The sequence below is a fragment of the Lynx canadensis genome, chromosome A1, assembly GCF_007474595.2.
Source record: "Lynx canadensis isolate LIC74 chromosome A1, mLynCan4.pri.v2, whole genome shotgun sequence".
NCBI classification, from domain to species: domain Eukaryota; kingdom Metazoa; phylum Chordata; class Mammalia; order Carnivora; family Felidae; genus Lynx; species Lynx canadensis.
Genome location: NC_044303.2, coordinates 8,416,196 through 8,437,801, shown reverse-complemented (window position 1 = coordinate 8,437,801; position 21,606 = coordinate 8,416,196). Strand labels below are relative to the sequence as shown.

At 41.2% G+C, this 21,606-nt stretch overlaps 1 protein-coding gene across 4 annotated transcripts in view; it reads right to left on the bottom strand.

Annotated features, from left to right (window-relative positions):
* MTUS2 (microtubule associated scaffold protein 2) overlaps positions 1-21,606 on the bottom strand; it is a 570,271-nt gene that overhangs the window by 341,876 nt on the left and 206,789 nt on the right. For all 4 annotated transcript variants that reach the window (XM_030308514.1, XM_030308551.1, XM_032593161.1 and 1 more), the window contains one exon: positions 20,187-20,427. In XM_030308514.1, coding sequence (XP_030164374.1) covers positions 20,187-20,427 — 241 coding nt within the window. The remainder of the gene's footprint in view (positions 1-20,186; positions 20,428-21,606) is intronic.

Below are 21,606 nucleotides of genomic sequence, written 5' to 3'. Positions count from 1 at the left end.
AACACTTCTCCCTCTCTGTTCTTCATTCACCTAGTCCTCTCCTCTGTCTTGGACGAATCAATGTCCTACTTCTATTCCAAGATTTACCCATATGCAGGAGACCTTGATATCATTCTTAACCACTTTTGGGGGATCCTGTTCTCACAGTTACCACCAGCTCTCTCCAACTTCCCTCTGCAGGCCACTCCCTCACATTTCAAACTAGTTACGATCTCTTCCACCACACTCTAAAAAACCAAACAAAACCCAACTCTGCTCCCCCTCCCCCCCACTCCAGCTAGCACCTATGGCTCTTTTCTCCACCTGCACATTTTTAGAAACAGCAGAGTCTATTCTCAATGCTTCCATTTCCTCAGTTTTCATTCACTTCTCAGCCTACAAATAGGTGACTTCCACCCCCAGATTTTACTAAAATTGCTCATTCAAAACTAGGTCACCAACTGCTTCCTAATTTCCAATCCCAACAACCTCTTTGCATTTTTACTTATCCTGTCTTCCATGAGACAGTTTTGATCACTTTCTCTTTTGGAAACTCCCTCTTCTTAGACTCAAACACTACATTTTCCGGGTGCTCCCCTCCACACTTCCCACAGTGTTCTGTCTCTTGTAGGCTTCTTTCGTCAGTTACTCTTTAAATTGGGTAGGAAGTTCTCTTTTTGACTTTTTCCTCACTCCGCCCTCCCTCTCTCTTTCCCTGAATCTGCTTATCCATTCTCATGGCTTCAACTCCCACATTTATCTTTGGCTCAGACTTCTCTCCCACCCCAATTTATGCCTTTTGTGATTTTCAACCTAAATGCCCCCCTAAGAACCTGAAATACTGCATGTGTCACCTAACTGCCCATCACCACTCCTGATTCTACAAGCCATCCCCTGGTGCTCCATACTAAGCAAAAGGTCCCTATAAAGGATCTGAGTCATCCCAACTGACGACCTAGAATGGGTATTCATTCTACCTTTACCCCTTCTCAGCCTGGCAAACTCTGATTTATCTTTCAAAATTCAGCTCAACTCACCTCATTTAGAAAATCTTTTCAGAGCCCCTATCTGCATGAACAGAGTTGGGTACCCATCCTTATATGCATTCTATACATGTCCCCATCAAGCATTCCCCACCTCCTACTAGAATTACAGATTCATCCCTCTGTATCCTCACGAAGTCCTGGGCTATACATCTAATCTGCACATCCCGAATACACACAGACCAGCAGCGAATCCATAAGAGGTCCTCAGAAAATTTTTGAATAGGTGAATAGTTGAATGAATAATATAGTGAATATAGGAATTAATCTGGTCATCTCAAAGACTGGCAATGCTCTAAAACAGCTGTCCATTGCTCAGCAAACTACCATCACCACCATCACCACCACCAAAGGCTAGTCATTTGTTTTTGCAAAGAGTTTCATTGAAACACAGCCATGCTCATAAATGAATGAGCATGTATGTATGTAAATGACATATTGTCTGTGGCTGCTTTTGCGCTACATTGGCAGAATTCAGTGGTTCTAACAGAGACGGTATGGCTTACAAAGTTTAAAATATTGACTAACCATGTTCTACTTCTATCAGTGCTGGAACACGTTTGCTGAGTTCTTTCCATTACTGACATCTGCTAGAATGAGAAGAGACATGGAGGGCTCTGGTGCTCTCCGGGGTGTCCTAAGGACGTCACGCTAATAATCCTTCACAGACACTAAATTTCATTAAAAATTAAAACTTGCTTTCTAACACAAGAAGATTCAGAATATGCTTTGGCAACAAAAAGGCAAAAACCATACAGGAAAATAATGCCATCACCTTAGAACTCTTACCTTAAAAATACTGAGAATATGACTGAATTTGGCTAAATACCTGGCATTCTATGACCATTCAGACTTTTCAACAATATTAACTGTGCTTGTGTTTTAAATTGTTCTGACCAAGTTCACTCAATCATTAAGATATGTTACATTAGCTTCATTACCTGCATTTTAGAATTTGGTAGAATTCATCCTGCCTTTAAAAAATTAAAGAGGAAAGCTTATACAGTAGGTTGAACTCCAAAATAAAATTTATTTTAATGAGGAGAATTCATAACAAAACTGTATATAAGCTGAGAAAACTTGTCCCAACTCCTCTTATCTGATTGACCTCTTCTGGTTATTTATAGAATAAAGTAGTCTCATCTAGTCTTTTAAAAACTTCTACTCTGACACTTTAACTATTCCTATCAAAAAATATTATAGTTCTTTCAGGTCGCCTTGGCTGACACAAAAATGTCAGGCCCCCAGCAACACTGGGTATATTTATTTCCATGAGCACAAATTATATCCTGACCTGCTGTATACTGTACAGGTTATCATTTTTTACATAATGTTTTCGGCCACGAGAGATGTTTTTTTCTGAGGAAAGAATATAAAATATATGGAGATCTACCAAAAAGGCAGTGTAGAAAAGTACTGCCTTTTTTATTCCTTAGAAGTGAGGGATCTAGTAACAAATTGTTTTTATATATGATCTTAGGTTTTCCTAAGACAGATGTATGCCCACCTGAAGGGAGGTAACCGTCCTGCTGTACTTTGAGCACTTGAACAGTACCCTGAGTTTCTTTTTTTTTTTTTTAATATATGAAATTTATTGTCAAATTGGTTTCAATACAACACCCAGTGCTCATCCCAAAAGGTGCCCTCCTACAGTACCCTGAGTTTCATTCCCAGGCCCGATGACAGTAAAACTTGATAGTCTCATGCGTGACCGTGAAGTGAGAAAGTACCCTATCCGAAAACACAGAAATGATGAGGAAGTGCTTAGGTTCATTTATCCTTCAGCAGACAGAGTCACATCAAGATCTGTAAGGCTCAAGAGTCTTAGGAAATACCGTTAACTTATGATATTGAAAACCTGAAAGAATCTGTACTATGGAATAGTATGTATTTATTGTGTGTCCAATTGTCAGGCCATTTTAAAGCCATGGGGCACCTGATGGTACCCACAGAGCCAATGCAGGAGTAGAAACATCAGGAAATCTTCCCGAAGTCTAAGTAACAGCTTACTGGTCCATTAAAGATCTAAGAGTTTTCCTACCTGAGAACTGAATAAATGTATATTTAATAAATGCAATTCCTGTATCAAACCAGGTCTTAGCATTCAGAATAAAGGAAATCACTTGAGGTTGGACAAGTACGAATACTAAATTTACAGGGTGCAGCATTGGGGCTCTTCCCATCTCCAATTCTCATTTGCCAGTGTGATAGTGCTCAGAGGCTTGAGTGACCACGTCAAATAAAGATACGAGAAGAACCAAAGTAAGAGTGACGGGGAATCCTGACCTGTTGAATATATGATTTCAAGTAAACACAAAATACAACCGCATATAGACACATTTTTAAACTACTCTTAAAATACCAACCTAAAAATCCAAAAAGAACCACTACACAAATACCCTGGAACTAAAAAAAAAGTAAACACAAAAAGAAAAGAAAGTTTTTATTAGATGCAACACATACCATCTGATGCTAACAATCTTTGGTGAATACGTAAAAAAAATCCACCCGTGAAATTTTAATTGATATGGAAATCGCCATAAAAAAACTAGAAAATAAAACAAAATATATGAAACGAACATTTCCAGGAATTGTACAAGAGATGGCACAGGACTATGATCCCTTAGAAAAGGAAAACAAGTGAGGTAAGCCTTATCATAGCTGACCTCGCTGCCTAGAGGAGGAGAAACTCAAGGAGAGTCTGTCCACGACAGTGACCTGAAGACACAGAGATCAAAGTTTGGAAACTCCAAGGTAGTAAGAATATGTGGGGCAAAGAGGAGTGAGATAAGCAAACAAAATGTTCCAAAATCTGCATTAGAGCCTCCCCTTGAGTGTTTGGATAAATACCAACTTGTGCATGCGTAAAGCGAGACTGAGTGAGAACAGCTTTTGAGCAAAGAACAATTACTAGGGACGTATAAGAAAAACAATTCCCAGAATTTACACAAGCTGGAAATTGTTCCACTTCCCTACAGGCAGAGTGGAGAGACCCTATTGAACACATGAGTACTCAAAAGAGACCCCAGAAATTAGCTCTAGAATAAAGATGACTTTATAGCTACTCAGAAGAACCTAAAGCAAGCCTTAATGGATCACACTAATCAATAAGTAACCAAATTGCCTGCCAGAAAAAAATTTCAATACTCTTTAAGAAAATGGAACAAAATGCAACATCAAACAAGGTAAGATCCAAATGTCCAGAATCAAATAAAATTACTAGAAATAATAATAAGAAGGAAATGTTACCCATAAACAAATAAAAGTCAGACTAAAAAAATGACACAGATGATGAGATATCAGAAAACGACATGCCAAGTTATTAAAAATAGGCTGCATATAATTAAGAGGTAGAATCAAACCTGATGGGGAAAGAAGGGAATTATATTTAAAATACCTAGAATAGGATGCTTGGAGAAGAAATAAAAAATATTTGAGGGAAGCCTGGGTGGCTCAGTTGGTTAAGTGTCCAACTCTTGATTTTAGCTCAGATCACGATCTCATGGTTGTGAGATCGAGCCCTGTGTTGGGCTCCATGCCAGGCATGGAGCCTACTTAAGATTCTCTCTCTTCCTCTCCCTCTGTACCTCCCCAACTTTTGCTCTCTCTCTCTCTCTTAAAAAAAAAACCTGAAATCAAAAAACAGACTGGAAGAAATCAGAAGCAGATTAGACATTGCAGAAGAAAAGATCAGTAAACCTGAAGACATAGCAACAAAAACTATCAAAAAGGAAGCATGGAGGGGCGCCTGGGTGGCGCAGTCGGTTAAGCGTCCGACTTCAGCCAGGTCACGATCTCGCGGTCCGTGAGTTCGAGCCCCGCATCAGGCTCTGGGCTGATGGCTCAGAGCCTGGAGCCTGTTTCCGATTCTGTGTCTCCCTCTCTCTCTGCCCCTCCCCCGTTCATGCTCTGTCTCTGTCTCAAAAATAAATAAACGTTAAAAAAAAAAAATTTAAAAAAAACAAAAAGGAAGCATGGAGAGAAAAAAGAATGACAATAAATTGTCAGAGCTGTAGCAACTTATCAAGCCAACTTATACATTATCTATAAATCTATATCTAAAATATATAACAATATAATAAATATGTAATATAACAGTATAAGATATGTAAGATACATTTAATATGTTCACATTATATATATTTTATATTTTCAACATTTGATAACCATAAATATACATATCAAAGACACCTGATATATACCAAAGAGAATAAACAAAGGAAACTAACCCATTGCCTATGATAAGCAAACTGCTGAAAACCAGTGATAAAGAGAACTAGAAAAAAAGAAATACAGAAGATGTCTTGTCTGCCACTATGTAAACCAAAAGACAATGTAATAAAATCTTCAAAGTGTTGAGAAAAAATTTTCAATCTAGATTTCAATACCCATTGAAAATGTTTAAAAAAAGAACATGAAGAGTTCGGTAGACTTATAAGTAATGAAAGAACTAATCACTACAAGTCTGCACAACAAGAAATGTTAAAGGGAGCTCTTAAGGTAGATCAAAAATGGTACCAGATAGGGGCACTTGGGTGGCTCAGTCAGTTGAGTGTCTGACTTCAGCTCAGGTCATGATCTCACAGTTTGTGGGTTCGAGCCCGCATCAGGCTCTGTGCTGATGGCTCAGAGCCTGGAGCCTGCTTCAGATTCTGTGTCTCCTCCTCTCTCTGCCCCTCCCCCACTCACGCTTTGTCTCGCTCTGTTTCTCAAAAATAAATAAATGTAAAAAAAAAAATTTAACAAAAAATGGTACCAGATAGAAACAGGGACCAAAGAAATGAAGAACAGACGCAGTAAATTAGGTAAAAATAAGCAATATTTTTCACATTTTGAAATCTTTTAATAAGATAATAGCTGTTTAAGGCAAAGTTTATTAGCAATACATATGTTGGGGATTATAATATATTTGGAAATAAATGTATAAAAATAGTAACACAAAGAACAGGAGGGGAAATGGAAGTATACTGTAGTGAGGTTCTTAATTATATACATGAAATGGCATAATATTTAAAGATAGACTATGGTAAGTTACAGATGTATTTCAAACTCCTAGAGTATGGATTGATAAACTGTTTCTATAAATAGCAAGATAGTAAATATTTTAGGCTTTTGCAGTCAAACGTCCATGTTGCAACCACTAAAATCTGTCATTGTAGTATACAGGCAGCCAGGAATAATATGAAAATGAAAAAGCATGGCTATGTTCCAATAAATCTTTATTTACCAGTAAATAAAGCCTAATAACAGGTAACACTGTAACCGCTAAACAAGTAACAAGCTTGATTTAACCTATCAAACAGTATGTCAACAGACGGCTTAAGGCAGTCACTAAAAGAAAATAAAAGACAGAACTGTGTCTAATAAGCCAAAAATGGAGACAAAATGGAATCTAAAGAATAATCAATCTAAATGAAGGCAGTAAAAGAAGAAAAAATGAATGATAAAGAAAAGGGTCAAATAAAAAAACCAATAACAAGATGATATATTTAAACCCAAACATATTGATAATTTCCTTAAATGTAAATGATTTAGAAGACTTCAATTAAAAGGCAGAGGTTAGCACACTGAATTTTTAAAAGCCTACTTTAAATATAAAATATAAATATATTAAAAATAAAATAATGGAAAAAGATTTACCAGGCAAATACTAATCAAAAGAAAGCTAGAGTGCTATGCTATCAGAGAAAATAGACTTCAGAACAAGGAATATTATCAGGGATAAAGACGTGTATTTCATAATGAAAAGGGGAAGTTTAATAAAAAGACATAAAAATCCCAAATGAGTTCATACAAATAATAACAAAGCTTTGAAATATGAAGCAAAAATTGGTATCACTGAAAGGAGAATTTTTAAAATGTACAATTACATTTATTAATTTCACCTTTCCTAAGTAATTGCTAGGATAAAATATAGTAAAAATATAAAAGTCTTAAATGACATTATCTGCTAACTAGACCTTCTTAGTATGTATAGAACAATATACCAAATATAAGCCTAGTTTTGGTCATCAAATTAACCTCAAGAGTATATAAGGACTCAGATCAAACAAAGGATGTCCCCTGACCACAATGGAACTAAACAGATAACCAACAGAAGGGTATCTGAAAAATCTCTTAATTTGGGGGAAGAAGCAATACAACCAAATATAACCTATAGGTCAAAAAAGTCATAAGAGAAATTTAACAATCTTTTTAACTGCATAATAACAAATATGAATACTCTAAATCCATAGGACATAGCTAGAAACTGAAACTTAAAAAAAAAAACAAAACACAAAACACCTTGGCAGTAATATAAAAGAACATAAAATACATTGAGGATTTTTACTTGTAGTAAGATACACATGACATAAAGTTTATCATCTTAACCATTTTTAATGTTTATTTGTTTATTTTGAGAGAAAGAGAGCAAGCAGGGGAGAGAGGAAGAATCCCAAGCAGGCTCCACACTGCCAGCACAGAGCCCGATGTGGGGCCCCAAATCACAAACTGTGGGATCATGACCTGAGCCAAAATCAGAAGTTGGATGCTTCGCTGACTGAGCCACCCAGGTGCACCAAGTAGAATCCTATAGTGATTTTCTTTTTATGATAGCTTTACTTCACTTAATATAACGTCTTCAAGGCTCATGCGTGTTGTAGCATGAGTCAAAATTTTTTTCCTTTTCGAGGTTGAAAAATATTCTATTGTATGTATATACTGCATCTTGTTTATCCATTCATACACGGACACATGGACACTTGGGTTGCTTCTTGGCTATTGTGAATAATGCTGCTATTAATACACAGAGATTCTTTTAAATAATAAACTGAAAAGTCATGCTGAGAGAAATTAAATGAGGCCCAAATAATTGAGATATATTGTGCTTATGGATTGGAAATCTTAATGTTAAAAATCTCAATTCTTCCCAAGTCAATCTGTACATCCAACACAATCTCAATCAAAACTACGGCAAGTATGTTTTTTAGAAGTTGGCAAGCTGACTCTAAAATATGTATGGAAGTTTAGATGATCTAGAAGAGTCAATTATGAGAAAGAATAACAAGTTGTGAAATGTACACAACCTGATTTCAAGACCTACTACAAATCTACAGTATCTGGGAGAGTGTGGTATTGGCATGAGGAGAGACATGATCCATGATCAATGGATTGATCCATGATCCATTGGAACAGAATGTAAGATCCAGAAATAGTCTAAAATTTATATGGTCAATTGATTTTCAATGGAAAAAGGATAATACTTTCAAGAAACAGTGTTGGAAAAATTGGACACTATATGCACCTCCCCCAAAAAAATGAGCCTTAGTCCATACTTCACACCACCTATAAAGTTAATTCAAAATGGATCATAGGCCTCAAAATAAGAAATAAAACAATGGAACTTCTATAAAATATAGAAAAAAAATCTTTGAGACCTTGGGTTAGGCAAAGTTTCTTAGATAGGAAGCAAAAATCAAAAATCATAAAAAAAAAATCTCATAAACTGGAATTTATAAAAATTAAAAGCCTATGTCTTAAAAGACATTGTGAAGAGAATTTAAAGTCAAGACAACTTCTTACTAGACATGTCTCCAGAGGCAAGGGAAATAAAAACAAAAATGAGCTATTAGGATCTCATCCAGATAAAAAGCTTCTGCACTGCAAAGGAAACAATCAACAAAACTAAAAGGCAACTGATGGAATGGGAGAAGATATTTGCAAATGACATATCGAATAAAGGGTCAGTATCCAAAATCTATAAAGAACTTATCAAACTCAATACCCAAAAAACAAATAAACCAGTGAAGAAATGGAAAGGAGACATGAATATACACGTATCCAAATAAGATATCCAGATGGCTAATAGACACATGAAAAGATGCCTAACCTCACTCATAACAGAGAAATACAAATCAAAACCACAGTGAGATACCACCTCACACCTGTGAGAATGGCTAAAATGAACAAGTCAGGAAACAACAGGTGTTGGAAAGGATGTGGAGAAAGTAGAACCCTCTTGCACGGTTGGTGAGAATGCAAACTGGTGCAGCCACTCTGGAGGACAGTGTGGAGGGTCCTCAAAAAATTAAAAATAGAATTACCCTACGACCTAGCAATTGCACTACTAGGTATTTATCCAAAGGATAGAAAAATGCTGATTTGGAGGGGCACATGCACCCCCAACGTTTATAGCAGCACTATCAACAATAGCCAGATTATGGAAAAAGCTCAAATGTCCATCAGCTGATGAATGGATAAAGAAGATGTGATATATACACAAAACAGAATACTACTCAGTGATCAAAAAGAATGAAATCTTGCCATTTGCAACAACATGGATGGAACTAGAGTGTATTGTGCTAAGCAAAATAAGCCATTCAGAGAAAGATGAATTTCGTATGACTTCACTCATATGTGGAATTTAAGAAACACAACAGATGAACATGGTGGAAGGGAAGGAAAAATAAGATAAAAACAGAGAGGTAGGCAAACCATAAGAGACTCTTAACTACAGAGAACAAACTGAGTGTTGCTGGAGGGGTGTTGGGTGATGGGATGGGCTAAATGGGTGATGGGCATTAAGGAGGGCACTTGTCAGGATGGGCACTGGGTATTACACGTAAGCAACGAATTACTGGGTTCTACTCCTGGAACCAATGCTACACTGTATGTTAACTAACTTGAATTTAAATAAATAATTTTTTTTGAACATCAAGGCAAATAGCAGAAGAAAATATTTTTGAAAGGCACATGTCAAAGAAAACTTGTATTCAGAATATATAAAAACATTTTACAACTGAATAAAAAAATAATCAAATAAAAAAACAATCAAGTAACAATCAAATTTTTTAAATGGTCAAAAGATGTGAACAAATACTTCAAAAAAAGATCTATGAATGCAAATAAACACATGAAAAGATGGCCAGCATTATTAGGTATTAGCGAAATGGAAATTAAAATTATAATTATAATTTTATATAGCTGCATGCCCATCAGAATGACGAATATTAAGGAGACTAATAATAGCAAATGTTGGTGAGGATATGAAACAACTGGAACTCACACAGAGTCCGCATGGCAATGTAGGATAGGTAAGCCACTTTGGAAAATAGTTTGACATTTGCATCTAAATTAAACATCCTATGAAAACCTGCAATTCAGCTTCTAGGTATTTGCTCAAGAGAAATGAAACTATAGATGTCCACAAAAAGATCTATGTATGAACATCCCTAGTATTTTCATTTGTTACAGCCGAAAACCGACAAAGTCCAGCAACAGGTGAATGGAGATTCAAACTGTGGTACAGCCATCCATTCAATACTCAGCAATAAAAGTAACCCACTATGGATGAAGGCACCATCACGGGTGGATCTCAAAAACACGCTGAGCGACAGGCGCCAGATACAAAAAGAGTACATACTGTGTGATTCCGCTTATATGGAAGTCTAGAAAACATAATCTACAACGGCAGAAGGCAGATCGCTGTTTGCCTGGGGTGGGGCAGTAGGAGGGGAGATTGCCTGGTAAGGGGCAGGAGAGAAGTCTGGGGGGACACCGGAAAGATTCTGGGTCGTCGCTGTGGTGACAAAGGTCTATAACAGGTTTGTAAAGGTATATTGACTTTGACACGCAAACCTCCCCAAACTGGATCCCGGCATTTGCCCTGGGGAAAGAGTGATTTGAGACCACCAGGTGCAGCTCATTGGCAAAGCTCTGTCCACCTGCTGATCAGTGATGGGAACTGTTTACTAAGCAGATCTCGATTTGGATACAGGTAGCATTACTCTGCATTACTAGCTTTTGACCTTGTGAATGCTGAGCCTTATCTGAAAAACACAAAAAGATAATGGGGAAAAAAAACCCTACCTCATAAGTTTGTTTGCACAGTAAATACTGTTTTATATTATAATCACTCCTCAGTTGTAATCATCATCTTTGTCATCATTATCCTTAGGTTGTCAAAATAACTGTATACGAGCTCAGCCTTAAAACAAGCCATTACTTTCACTAAGGCATGACAGAGTAACTTTTCTCCCCACAGCTTTGCAATAGGCATCTTTCACTGTTCAGACAACGGCTTCCTGAACTTTCATTTATCTTCTGAAGTTCTGTGGCAGTAAGGCATTCAGATGCTTTACTCAATTGTCTGGGCCATTTTCATTTAACTTTCTTATCTAGGCCTTCCTTTCCCAGCTGTTTTGAGTTTCTCAAAGCTGAGGAAATAGACCTCAACAAAATGACTCCAGATACCGTTTTGCATATTAACAGCAATAAGACAGAAGTATCAATGATCTGCAAAGTTAATAGATTTTTTTGTGTGTGACTCATAACACATTTGAGGTCAGGTGACAGCGTTGTTTCGGTTTGGGTCATATGAGAGGCAGTTTTCTGGGAAATTCTGCACATCAGTGCAGTCATTCCAAATTATCACAAGTATTTTTCAGAAACCCTGATTTTGTTCGGTGAACAAAACAAAATCACTCTGATCTCCTCAAATTATGAAATAACTCCAAGTTTCATCTAGCATTTCTGCTATTTGCTTCTTACATTCCGTAAGCGTGAGTTGGTTACACTTGAGGATCAACTTCCTTTTGTCTATCTGGCTAATCAGTCTTTTGTCCCCATGATTCCATTTATACTGGATAATCAATGACTTCCATGCTGTTGAATTCACTGATCCCTTCTCTGTCCCTATTCATACTACATGGTTCCTCAGTGGCAATCAAAATCATTGGCCATTCCTTGCTTCTTTGATGTATTGTCTTCTCTTGGCTTTCAGGATACCACATTCTCCTGGACTTCCACTTTGTACCCGAGCTGCTGCTTCCCAGGCTAAATGTTGGGATGTAAGGGCCCGTGCTGGGACATCTTCTGTTCGCCAGCTATATTCCCTTGGCTTTTACTTTTCTTTTAATTGAGGTATAATTGACATAACATTATAAGAGCTTCAGGTATACAATGTAATGTCTCAATATCTGTATGGGTTGCAAAATGCTCACTACAGTAAGTCCCATTAACATCTGTCACTTGACTCCCTTGACTTTAGTAGTATCTGCTGAAGTCCAAATTTTAACCTTTAGCCCTGACTTCTCCTGGGGCTCTGACTCATACATCTAATCGCCTCTGTGACTGCTCCACCAGAATTTCCAGAACAGAACTCTTTGTATGCCTCCCTGGCCCAGCCCTTCCCCCACTCCCCTGGCTAGTCAATGTCTCTTAATAAATGGCATCACCATCCACCCTGTTGCTCCTGCCAGAATTCTAGAAGTCCTCATTGGCTCCACTCTTTCCCCATCACCCACCCTCAAAGTCCAATCCTATGGTCCTATCTCCAACATATATCTCAACAATTCCATCCCTTTCTCCCTCTATGCCACCAGCTACCAGGATCTCACATCTGTACAAGTGTACCAGCTTTTGACTGGTCTCCCACTCCAGTCTTCCCTCTTCTGTTCTACAGAGACCCCAAGATGATCTTTGTAAGCCATAAGTCAGATCATGTTTAAAGCTTTTGGGGGCCACTCATCACACTTGGATTCGAACCCAAACTCCCTGCCAGGGCCTCCAAGGTCCTGTGTGATCTGGTCATCGCCTACCTCCCTACTTCGCTCCTCCTAGGCACCTGCCACTTACTCCAGCTCCTGCTGACTTTACTCCTGTTCTCTGACCAGACTAAGCTCATACCTACCCTAGTGCCTTCATTTGTGCTTTTCTTCCGCTTGGAACACACTTCTCATGCAAGCAGCTAGACAGGAAGACATCACCTCATGAGAGGATGAGTGAGAGTCCAGAAAGAAACAAAAGATCCTCAAGAAAGTCCAGAGCTTCCCCATCTTTCCCCTGAGGGGACTCAGGACATGGGTAGAACCAGAAAGGAGGGCCTGGCAGTTACTCTGGGTTTTGCGGTGTTGAGGCTGCATATGGGGCAGGGGGAGTTGAAAATAATTCTGTTCCCAATGACTGGGGTGGACATCAGGGAGACCGGGAGCACTCCTGAGGGATATTTGAGGATTGGGGAGAAAGAGAGGAAATCGAGAAAAGTTGTAGAGTAAGAGAGACTGGGAGAGAAGAGGGAAGCAAGATTGTTCAAGTGGTTAGGGATTAGTCTTTAAATGGCTGTACCAAGATTGGTCCATCTGGGGCCCAGAGCTTACTTAAGGGAGAGACCTAGACTCTGTAGTGCTCTTGAACCAGAACAGGTGGAACTGGGAAACTAATTGTGGTAATGAGAGGAATAAGAGGAATAATGGTAATAAGAAGGAGGGAGATAAACGGCAAAAGAAAATACTTTCTCTGTTTCCTAGGGTTCCAGGCTCGACAGCTGGGGCCCAGGAAGTGTATGCTGGTGAGAAGCAGAGGTGAACTCATAAGGTGAGTTCCTTCTATCTGCCTAGCTCTCTGCATGAGGTTCATGTAGGGAAAGACTGGAAAGCTGGGTTCAAAACTGGCAAGAATTCTCTTTGTCCACAGCAAGGTGCTTCGGGACCTGAGGTTGTGTGTGTGAGCACAGGCTTGTGTCTTAACTTATTTCTCTCCCGAGAGAGAAGGTTGGCAGGTGTAGGGTTACTTGTAAACTCTCATGACACCCAACCTCACAGACTGATCATTGCAAGGATGCGTGTGTCCTTCCTCAGCTCTGCCTCCCTTCTGTTTTACGGTAAAAAACAGAGCCGGGGACATTCTTGACTCCTGCCTTCGTACCCCACACCACTGCTCCAAGCACAGGTGCCCCAAGGTGAGCCCCCTGCTCTGTGGGCTCCACTGACCTGTCCCCGCCTGCCACTAAAGGCATCCTCTTTAGAGGTTTTCTGCACTTCGCAGCCCCTCCTCACTTATTGTGGTTTGGATACACAGATGTTTCTACATGTGCTTCCGACAGTAACTACACTGATGAGCGGGCATCTTATAGAAGAAAAAAACTTGAATAGCTAATAACTATATGAAAAACATGTTCCACCTCCATGCCTGCCCGAGACCTATAAATTAAACCAATGTCATCAATTAATGAAAGTCTGACAGTCACGATCTGTGGTGGGTCTGCACGAACTTCAGATTCTCCAAAGTTTACAGTCCCTGCAACACCCACTCTCCCTTCTTGGAGCATCCCTGACACCAGTACTCCACGATCGTCCCCGTTGCCTCATGCAGTGTCAGCTAACTTCTCCAGGGAGGAAAACAAAAAAACAAAAATAAAACCAGAAAAAAACAATGGATGTCCTTGGAAGTTAGTTAAATTTTGGTAAAATCCATTAATAAAATTTAAATTCCCCATGCCTCCCAGATCTAGGCTTTCAGTGTCCAAAGAGTTTCAAAACCTTCTATACTCTTTCATATACTTCTTCAGCCTGAACCTACAGTGACCACTGTAAACGGTCACTGGCATTATACTAAGGCAGATGGCAACAAACATTTTTCTTAAAGGGCCAGAGAGTAAATATTTCAGGCTCATGGGCAATATCTTGTCTCAGCTCTGAAAGCAGCCATAAGCAAAAGGTTGAGCAAATGGGTGTGGCTGCGTTCCAGTAACACTGACTTACAAAAGCAGATGTCCAGCCCGTAGGCCATGGTCTGCCAGAAAATCAACAAACATTGGTCCTAAGCTTGTGTTCGAAAATAAAGATACTGCAGAGTAGTATGATTTAACACAGGCAGTTCAAGTATGTAGTCTAGCAGAGGGGTTAAGAACATGAACACGGAGACAGGCTTGAGGTCAACTCGCTGCACTGTGGTTTATAAACTGCAGGAAGATAAGTTATTTCGCCTAAGTTTCACTCATTTCACTTTTAATACAAAAACAAGGATCGCACCTAAGTCAAGGTGGGCGCAGCACGCGATACTCAAACTCTCTGGCCACATTCCTTAACCCCATTAACACCCCTGCAGCAGGAAGATGGATGTTCACATGAAGCATTAGGAACGAACACACAAACATTCACGATGATTACAGCCAGGCAGTGCCACCAAATGAATGAAAACCTTTTGTTTTCATAGGTTTTTGGATTTTAGAATTACATAGTTGGGGACTTTTGACTCTTCATTTATCAGTTATATTTTCTTGTTTGTAAACTAATTGTGTATGCCCTTTCACGGTCAATCTGTTGGAATCTGGATGGTTTCCCTCCTGATTTAGTTGACTGCTTCAAAACAAAGAGAAGTCAATTATTTTTGAGTTTATATATTTATTTTTAGAGAGAGACCGGGGGGAGGGGTGGCAGAGAGAGAGAGAGAATCCCAAAGAGGCTCTGCACTGTCAGCACAGAAGCCGATGTGGGGCTCGAACTCACGGACTGTGAGATCATGACCTGAGCCAAAAACAAGAGTCGGTCGCTCAACCGACTGAGCCACCCAGGTGCCCCAGAAGTCACTTTTAACGTAGCCAGATCTGTCCGTGTTTACTTTTGTGATTTGGGATGACACGTAGTAAATGTGCATCCAGGGATTACTGAACAAATGAATACGTTTTCTTTTTCTCCACAGCCCTGTGAATTATAGTCTTGGGTGAACCGCACTCTCCCCAGCTGGAAGACTTCTTGCAGTGAAGGAACAAACCGAGAGACTCCCTACCGAGGTGCTCAGCAGGAAGTCACGGCAGGAGTGAGCATTCAGACCGCTTTAATGTGGTATCCTAGCTGTCTGGCTTTTCTTTGTCCTTTTTCCTCCAGAAGGATGGTATGCAGATATCTCCCTTCATTCCCTGGGAGAGTCTGACGGGTAAGCCCTCCTGGCTCTCAAATGAAGAGACACTAGTAACGGTTTTTTACTGGATCACGACTTTGGTTCTGCATTTAATGGACCCTCATGAAATTAAAGAAAAAAAAGAAAAGATTGTGTTTGATGAAAAGGGGAGTATCTCCTAGGAAAACATGAAGAAAGATGGAAGGATTTTTGCAGAAAGAAAAGAAATAATAGGGGGAGGGGCACGTGGGTGGCTCAGTCGGTTAAGCAACCAACTTCGGCTCAGGTCATGATCTCGAGGTTCGTGGGTTCGAACCCCGTGTCCAGCTCTGCACTGACAGCTCAGACCCTGGAGCCCCCTTCAGATTCTGTGTCTCCCTCTCTCTCTCTCTCTCTGCCCCTCTCTCATTTGCTATTTGTGTCTTCCTCTCTTTCTCTCTCAAAACTAAATAAACATTAGGGGGAGAAAAGAAATAAATCAATCAGGCGTATTGCCAGAGCAGGTCCTGGTAACCTGGGGGGGACTCCAGCCAAGTTGCCCAAGACGGGAGAGGGTCTGCTGCCTGGAATAAGCCAGCCAGGCCAAGCAAAGGGCCACTGGCCTGGCTCCGGGGCCCCGGGGCCAATGGGAACACAGCCATCCCCCAAAAGGTCTGGAGCAAGAACTCCTCATTGTCTGTCCCTGAGCCTATGCTGGGCGGTCCTCCCAACAGCACTAAGAAAGGATTTCACATTTTCAGTGTCCCATAGGAGTGACACTCATCGTTGTCGCAAGGCTTTGTTGGGTCCCTAATGATGACCCATGTGGACACAATCTCTCTAAATTAAGACCAGATGTCCATGAGAAAGGACTGGAGTCTTGAAGGAGCTGGGACGGAAGAGTCCTTTGTAGGTATGTGCACTTCTGGGGGCCGAGCTGACCTCTGAGGAAGTGTCACCCTCACCACAAATGTGTGAACACAAATAAGTCATCCTCAGAGGGAACTCAGAATGCCTGTGTCTCTTCCCAGTAGTTGTATTTTTGTGCCACTGGTACATTCTTGAAGACCTTTCATGCCTCAAAACTTGACTGTTGTTAGATAAATCTCAACTAAGTTTATTTTTAGCACTTTCAAGTTTTTCCAAATTTTATGCATGAAGTAAAACTATTAATATGTGTTAGATCCTGTAATTTCCTTTTTTTTTAATTTTTTCTGTAATGTTTTTATTTATTTTTGAGACAGAGAGAGACAGAGCATGAGCGGGGGAGGGGCAGAGAGAGAGGGAGACACAAAATCCGAAGCAGGCTCCAGGCCCCGAGCTGTCAGCACGGAGCCCAACGCGGGGCTCCAACTCGAGGATCGCGAGATCATGACCTGAGCCGAAGTCAGCCGCTTACCCGACTGAGCCACCCAGGGGGCCCTAGATCATGCTATTTCAAAGCGCATAATTCAAACCCACATCAAGTGTTTAAGTCACCTGGGAAGGTGAAGGTGAGATGGCACCGGAGAGTGGCGGCCCAGCGGAGGGAGCGTCAGAGCTTTGCACACCATCCATCCACAGACAAACGAACACTTTGGCATCTCCAGCCAGTCCTGTCCTCTCAACGCTGGCCTCCTAGATGCAAGGCTTTAGGCTCTAGGACGGCTAACGGCGTGTCAACCACGACATGCCCTGAATTAGCTCCCACCCTCCCCTTCCTCACCAGCTTCAATCCCACTCTCCGAATGGCAACTCCGCTCTCCAGGAATCACCTTACACTGCGCTTTTTCTCTCGCCTCCTGTGTGCAGTCAGTCAGGAACCCCGTTGTGCTCTACCTTCTCACTGTGCCCTGTCACTGCCTGTACCACTGTGCCACCTCCTGTCTGTTCCCCCTGCATCACCCTCTGTCCTTGTAGAGCGTGCCTTCAACATGGGATTCAGAGAGATCCTGGGTCCACAAAAGCCAGACCACGCTGCCCTGACTCCAAAGCCTCCAATGGTTTTCTCACTCAGGGTAAATAAGAGTCCAATCCTTATAATGGCTCTTAGGCCTTAAGCATCCCCCTCCCAACATCCCTCCCACCCCCCAAGACCCGCCCCCCCCCCCCGACACACACACAGTGCCAACCCCCTCACTTCCCTCCTCTCCTACTCACTCTGCTCTAGCCTCCTGGCCTTCTCGCCACCTCAGGCCTGGACACAGGCTCCTCCCTCTGCCTGGATGCTCTACCTCAGATATCCACATGGTTCCTTCCCTCACCTCCTTTGGGGACTGGTTTAAGGGTTTGAGGATCTTCTCAGAGGCCTTTTCCAACTACCCTATTGAAAATTGTAATTCCCCTTCTCTAAAGTTTCATTTCCTTCAGTACTGGCTATTTCTCCCAACAGACCATGTAAATTATCTGCAATTATTAAAAAAAAAAAAATGGCTGCCCCCATTGTAAAACTCAAGTTCCACAGGGGCAAGGACTTTTGTCTGTTGTCACTGTTCTGTCCCCCACACCTAGGACCGTGCTGCATGTAACAGTCCCTCAATAATAGTTCTTGAGTGAGGGACTGAATCACATAATTAACTTGCAGCAGGTCTGATAATAACAGATAGTCCCATCACAATGTACATCTATCATGAGAACAATCAAACATAATTTGACCTTTATAGAGGTGTTTGTAAAAAAAAAAAAAAACTATTAAGAAAAGCTACTTAAAAATTATAATGCAACAATAATTACCTGAGTAAATGATGATTCATGAAGTAATATAATGGAAAATAGCTTTAAAAATGTTCCCTTCCACTGATAATAAAAGAAATGCAATAATAAGGCGAGGGGGAGGCGTAGTGGTGGTAATACTCAATACTGGCAAGGGGATGGCAAGAAGAAGCACTTCCAAGAAACACTAGTGAGAAAATCGTTGTTACAGGTTTTCTAGAATATTCTTTGGCCTTAAAAAAAATGTTTGGATATGCTTTTATCCAATCATTACACTTCAAATCACCTATCCTAAGAAAACAATAGGGAAGAAGACGCATAAGTATACACAAAGACACAAATCACAACATTATTGGAAACAGTTGTAAGTAAGCAGAACTCAACTGCCAGGAATTGGATGTTCTGACATTATTCCCCACCTTCCCCCATTCTTCCCACTTCCTCAAAGAGGCTGTCCCTGCAGTACCTCTGTCCCATGCATATCATTCTTCTGGGTGTAATTTCTCAAAACGGTATATTCCTTGCTTTCATACTTACAGTTATGTATTTATTTTGTGCTTTTTTTTTTTGCCTATTTCATCCATTAGACTGTAAGACGCATAAAGGCAGGAACTCTGATTTGTTCGCCAGTGCAATTCTAAATTTACAACTTCTGGCATGAAATAGGCACCCAAGACTTGTTGAATAAATGGATAAATGAACAAAGCAGAATATTACGCTGCCACCAAAATATTTCTGAAACACCAATGGCCTAGGAAATGCCTACAATACGATATTAGTAGAAAGAAACAAAAGTCACATTCAGTATCATTTCAACTATCGGAAAATGCACAGAAAAAAATCACACTGGAAGAAAACGAAAACAAAAACAAAAAAACCCCGTAATAGTAAGTCTGGCTGGGTGCTAAAAATACAGAAGTATTATGCATTCCTTTTCTATATTTTTCTATATTCACAATGTTTCACAGTGTTACACAACTAGTAAGATAATACAGAAAGCCTAGAGGAAACCACACGAGCAGAAGCACGGTGAGGGCAAACAAGTGCGTGCAGAGAGCTTCAGGGGGTGGCACCTGCTGAGCAGGGGCCGGATTATGGGCCGGTCCGGACTCGTGGACAGACGAAGAGGGACGTGGTCAGCGCTGGACTGTAGGAAGGCCTCCCTGACAAACTACAGCCTACTATCTGTTTTTGTGAATTAAGCTGTATTGGAGCACAGCTACGTTCATTCACTGGGGTACTGTCTGTGGCTGCTCTCATGCCAAGTAGTTACAACCCACACCATTACGGCCCGGAAAGCCTAAAACACTTACTGTATGGCCCCTTACAGAAAGTCTCCCCCCGGCCCCTGGTCTAGAGGATCCATTGGAGAAAGGAGAAATCACAAGAAGTAAGGAGGTGGCTGCAAAGGCCATCATTTTCTTGTTTCTTCTTAAAAGAAATTTAATGTTTATTTTTGAGAGACAGAGAGAGAGACAGAGCATGAGCAGGGGAGGGGCAGAGAGAGAGGGAGACACAGAATCCAGGCTCCGAGCTGTCCGCACAGAGCCCAACACAGGGCTCGAACTCAAGGACCGTGAGATCATGACCTGAGCCGAAGTCGGACGCCCAGCCAACCACCCCGGCGCCCCAGAGGCCATCATTTTCAAGGTAACATGGAATGTGATGGTGGCAGACAGAGGAGTCTTGACAAGTATCTGTATGGACGGTCAGATAGGCAGAAGAAGGCTCCTCTCAAAGGGTGAGAGGCGTTCCTATTTTAGGCAGATACTGCCATTTTATGTAATTACCATTCAATCGTGCTGCAGGAAAAGCAGTAGCCGTTGGATCGCTTACCTGCCGAATCGGGACTGTAGAGGCCAGCAGCTGCCGCGACGGGTCCTGGTGGCTGGATGGCACTCGCTGAGGACCTCTGACTCGCGATCAGGATCCTGCCCTTTGCAGACGGTAAACGGGACATTGCGCCCAATCCCAGCTGGGGCTTAAGGAGCATGGCCGACCGGTAGAAAGTTGGAGGAACTTCATAATGAGTATAGGACGGACTGCAAAATTCTTCTTTTCCGGGGCGTTCTGTCACCTACAACGAATGACCAGAAGCTTCATGAAAGGAGCGCACATCACTGGATGAGGACGGAACATGGTCAGGAGACCAAGGCTTCAGCAAAGGCCACCCTGGCACCACTGAGTTGCCCCACCACTGACCACTTAGCTTCTCTGGAGCCCAGACTCTTCATCTCTAAGTTAACAGCACAACTGGATGACCTCTCAGGTCTCTTCCAGTTCTAACACTCTAGGAATCCAAATTTCACTGAGGGGAAAAAAAAGAACTCACTGTATAAGACTTTTAAATTTGATTGCTTCAAAATCATTAGAATCTGTGCAAGTAGCCAATCTATAAATACATAATCTCAATGAAACAGAGAAAGAGTTTAGCAAATGTGCATAGAATTATGAAAGTTTCATTATTCCTTTTTTAAAAAAAAATTTTTTTTAACGTTTATTTATTACTGAGAGAGAGAGAGACAGAGCATGAACAGGGGAGGGACAGAGAGAGGTAGAGACACAGAATCCGAAGCAGGCTCCAGGCTCTGAGCCGTCAGCACAGAGTCCGACGTGGGGCTTGAACCCATGGACTGTGAGATCATGAGCCGGAGTCTCATGAGCCGAAGTCGGACGCTTAACCGACTGAGCCACCCAGGCACCCTGAAAGTTTCATTATTCCTAAGGAGAAAAGGCACAACAATGTTTACGGTAACCTGCTCTTAACATAAGCAGGTGAACTTTACCAATTTATATATTAGGGCTACTTAGGAAATAAAATATGCATTGTTAATGTGGGAGAAAAGGCTTTTTGGAAGAATAGAGAAACTGATAGAAAAGTGTGTTTTCAGGCCTCTACAATCTGTTCACATCATTAAAAATGAGAGACTGTGAACCACCTTCTCTGTCTTCCCTAGTAAGGCGCAGTGTCCAGGAATGTTCGACAAGTTTCACTAGAACGAAGTTCTAGGACAGTCTTGCTGACTGCTGGGCCCAGAGCACCTAGAATGGTGTCTATTATGTAGCTAAAGGCAATAAATATTTATTCATTAAAGGAATCATGTTTCCATTCTTACCTAAGTATTTTTTGGCGGGGGGAGGGGGGCAGAGCACCAGCGGCCGGGGACGGGGGCGCAGAGAGAGGGGGACAGAGGATCCGAAGCAGGCTCTGCACGGACAGCAGTGAGCCCGACGTGGGGCTCGAACTCATAGCCTG